The following is a 4000-nucleotide window of genomic DNA, read 5'->3' as shown; positions in this document are numbered from 1 at the left end:
AAAAAGAACATCTACTTCCATGTGTTATTGCTAATACACAGCAGAGTTAATTGTTTCTCCTACAATTACTCCATAATTATAATTGGTTTCATTGATCAATTATCCACAAGGTAAGAAGAGAATAATCAATATGTGATATGCAGTGGAGAAAGAGTTTATAATATGCAAGTATTCTTCATGGAAAAGGGGACTCTCTCCATACAGTTCTGCCCTGTTTTGAACAGAAATGGTTTCAGATCATTAAACTGCTTTGTGGCTTTAAAGAAAAAAAACTGTATCTTTGTTGTGTTTGCTGTGCAAAGTCATATTGAGATACCTTGCTGCTTTGTCTCTAAAACAGGTGACAAAACCTGGAATCATATGTAGCAGGCTCTTTTCTGCAGGAAAACACATCTGCAAGGATGGTGAGACTCCTGGCACTGATCCTTTGGGTATCCCTTGAAGAATGCAAAAGAGTGTCCAGAAAGTGCCCTCAAACCCAATTCTTCATTGTTCCTCATGACTGGTATCAGCCAGGGATGCTTCTCATTGGTGGGATGGCATCTCAGGTCATTTATGTATTTAATAAAGTTTCCTTCAAAAATATCCCTTCACAAGATATTGGCTTTGATCTTCCAGTGTAAGGAACTCAATCTTCCTTCCCAAAACAAGTACTACTCAACTGCTGTGTTGAGATATGTCACAGTGTTGGTGCGGTGTCAGGGGTTTTCAACTCAATGTGTGGAGTGTGAAGGATGTGTGTTTGTGTTTATTTTCATGATCAAGATATGTGCTGAAGATGGTGTTTGATTTCATTGTATGAGGTGCAATGTCAATAAAGTAAAGTAAACTAAACTATAAATAGTCATGTGTAGTAAATAAAAACACAAAGCAAGTTATTCTCCCCACCCTGCTATAGGGTATATTCAAGTGATCTTATTTCTGTCAATGTTATTTTTCAGACTGCTTAGTCACTTACTACTTTGATATAAGCTGTAGTTTTTTTTTATTATCACTCATTTTTCTTCTTAATAAACATTAACTCAGTGTTATCTTCATCTTGTTGCATATACAGTATTGTGTTAAATTACAGAGAGGAGTTTTGATAAATTGGAGAAAGTAATGTTCCATGTCTGGAAGAATATATGAAATCTGGAAATATGGATGAAAAAGATTTTAAAAATGACAAAATGGAATGGAATAGAATAGAATAGAATAGAATAGAATAGAATAGAATAGAATAGAATAGAATAGAATAGAATAGAATAGAAATTCTTTATTGGCCAAGTGTGATTGGACAGACAAGGAATTTGTCTCTGGTACATAAACTCTCACAGTACAAACAAGCTACCAGTGTTAAGCTAAGATTGATTAGCAGGCAGTTAATTAGTTCAGATTGATTAGTAAGTAGACTAATTATTGTATGAACTATGAAGGAATTAATATGCAATTTAGTTATGATAAAGAGAGAAAGGGAGAGAGGGATAACGTTAAAAATTGGTAAGAAGACATGCTTTTTAGAACTGTTTCCTAGTTGCCTAATAAAAATGGTGCATGATTCAGTTTTTGAAAAGTCATTTATTTCAGGACTGGAAAATCTTTTCCCTGAGAATTGCTCAATTGGTTTATGTGCCCAGTGAAGACATTTAGTATCACATGTGCTGTGGTTGGAGGCATTTCACTGATTTCTAAGTATTAATTTCTGTTCAGATGCATTTCATAATGCACATATTGAAAGTCTGCTCTCTAATTTCATCTACTCATCTCTTTTCCGTCCATTAGGATGGAAGCTAATCAAGGAGAGAACTGACCTAGAACTAAAGAAACATTTCATGATAGTTAAAATAATTAACCTAAGGAACAACTTGCCTCCAGAAGTCATGGGTACTCCAACATTGGAGATTTTTAAGAAGAGGTTGGACAACCATCTGTCTGAAATGGTATAGGATTTCCTCGCTGAGCAGGGAGTTGAGTTAGTTGAACTAGAAGACTTCTAAGGTTCATTCCAACTCTTTTATTCTATTTTCTATATTCATCTTCATAATTCTGGTCACATTAGATTATCGCAAGAGTTGTGCTGGTCAAGATGTTCAAATTCATAGGTAAAAAGTCTTGCAAATCTATTTGCAGGATGCTGACCAAATTCTACCAGAATGTGTTGGCTTTGGCATTTGCTGTAAATACAATCAACAAATCTCCAACAATTTTACCAAATATCACACTGGGCTTCCACATCTACGACACCTACTATGATCACAGGATGACCTATTACAATCTTCTCAATTTGCTCTTTAAATTGCACAGTTTTCTTCCTAATTATAAATGTGGACCCCTAAAAACCTAATTGCTGTAATTGGAGGATATGGATCTGATACCTCATTTCACTTGGCAGATATTTTAAGACGTTACAAGATTCCACAGGTGAGGACTATGCATAGCTGCAGGGAATAGTTCTTGCTACTTTTATTAGTCTTACGTTAATCACACAAGTGATTTTGAAATAGAAAAGAGAAGCTAGAAAATTAATGAAATTAAGCTTAGACAATTTGACAAATAATGACTCCTGGGAGGATCAACAATGTTCCAAATCCTTCTTTCTTATTCAAGTTGGTCATATTTCTCCATCTCTGTTAAATAAGTAAAAGAGAAAGGTTTAGTTTTAGCAAATAGAAATTGAAAGGTAGCAATTTCCTTTCTGCAAGGTATGATTGATTTATGAAAATGTACCATGCACTTTGTCATTAAGCTCACATATGGATCATTTTCTCCTGAGGACATTGTACAAACCAAGGATCCTACTTTTTATCGCATGGTCCCAAATGATGAAAACCAGTACATGGGAATTATCCATCTGCTTCTACACTTTGACTGGACATGGGTGGGTCTCTTCACAGGAGATGATGATAGTGGGAAATATTTCTTGCAAAGCATGGAAGCATTGTTTTCCAAGTATCGAATCTGTTCAGCCTTCATTCAGGTATTTCCATGCCAAGGTCTTTTTTTGACCACTGATGATATGGGTCCATTTGGGAATCTCCATGTATCTGTTATGGATCAGAGGGCTAGAGCATTTATCATCTATGGAGATACCATGAATCTTATGTGGTTAATTACCTACAGCACTCTTCTTGTTTCTGACAACACATATTTGGGAAAGGTGTGGATCATGACAGCTCAGATGGAATTTGCAGTAACGGGTGTGACGAGACGGATGGATTTTCAAATGTTCCAAGGTGCCATATCCTTTTCAATTCATTCCAAGGAACCTCGGGAATTTCAGGAGTATCTTCAGAAGAAAAATCCATACCAGTCTGAAGGTGATGGTTTTGCCCAGTTGTTCTGGGAACAGGTTTTTGAATGTTCATTTCCAAATGCTGGAGAAACATTGGAACCAGAGGAACAATGTATTGGGAAGGAGAACCTGGAGAAGCCTCCACGGTCTGTTTTTGAAGTGAAAATGAGTGGGCACAGCTACGGTATCTACAATGCTGTCTATGCAGTAGCCCATGCTCTCCATGCAATGCACTCAGTGAAGACCAAACACAGAGTAAGAATGGGCGAACAAAGACTCAAATTTGAAGACACGCAATCTTGGCAGGTAATATTCTTATAACAGAATAACAGAGATGGAAGGGACCTTGGAGGTCTTCTAGTCCAATCCCCTGCTCAGGCAGGAAACCCAATAGAATTTCAGACAAATGATTGTCCAATCTATTATGTTTTTCATGATCCTGCTGCCAGAAAATACATAGAATATCAATGTATCCAATCATCAATGAAATATACATTGATGATTAAAATTAATCAAAGTTGCATCCTCAGGTACTTCTGTTCATTATTGTTTCATGGGAAACCAAATGCTTGCCATGTTAGAGAAAAGTGTATTGATCACTAATTAATATAAGTAGTCTTAACAATTGCAGTTGGGATTGGCAATTTGGATATTAAGCAAAGCAATCAGTATGATCTTATTTCAATTTTCCTTTGCTGTACAAACTTGTGAATGTTGTAAATATGAGGA

At 36.1% G+C, this 4000-nt stretch overlaps 1 protein-coding gene across 1 annotated transcript; it reads left to right on the top strand.

The window, feature by feature from the left end:
* Window positions 1-2294: 2294 nt before the first annotated feature.
* LOC148129131 (vomeronasal type-2 receptor 26-like) lies at window positions 2295-3592 on the top strand. Its single transcript, XM_087947370.1, has 2 exons — window positions 2295-2400; window positions 2726-3592. Exons 1-2 carry the CDS (start codon window positions 2302-2304, stop codon window positions 3590-3592), a joined length of 966 nt encoding a protein of 321 aa, XP_087803496.1. The 5' UTR covers window positions 2295-2301.
* Window positions 3593-4000: the final 408 nt, after the last annotated feature.

The sequence above is a fragment of the Notechis scutatus genome, chromosome Z (genome assembly GCF_049901735.1).
Source record: "Notechis scutatus isolate UNSWTSFEM ecotype Mainland chromosome Z, rNotScu1.2, whole genome shotgun sequence".
Taxonomy (NCBI): Eukaryota; Metazoa; Chordata; class Lepidosauria; order Squamata; family Elapidae; genus Notechis; species Notechis scutatus.
The sequence above is the reverse complement of the archived record's forward strand: the minus strand, read 5'-3'. Positions and strand labels throughout refer to the sequence as shown.

What these genes read in the sequence shown, in the direction of transcription:
- LOC148129131 (XM_087947370.1), top strand. Translation starts at nt 2,302, where the DNA reads ATGTGGACCCCTAAAAACCTAATTGCTGTAATTGGAGGATATGGATCT. An exon ending in GACGTTACAAGATTCCACAG is followed by an intron (nt 2,401 to 2,725) that starts GTGAGGACTATG and finishes TTTGTCATTAAG; the next exon opens with CTCACATATGGATCATTTTC.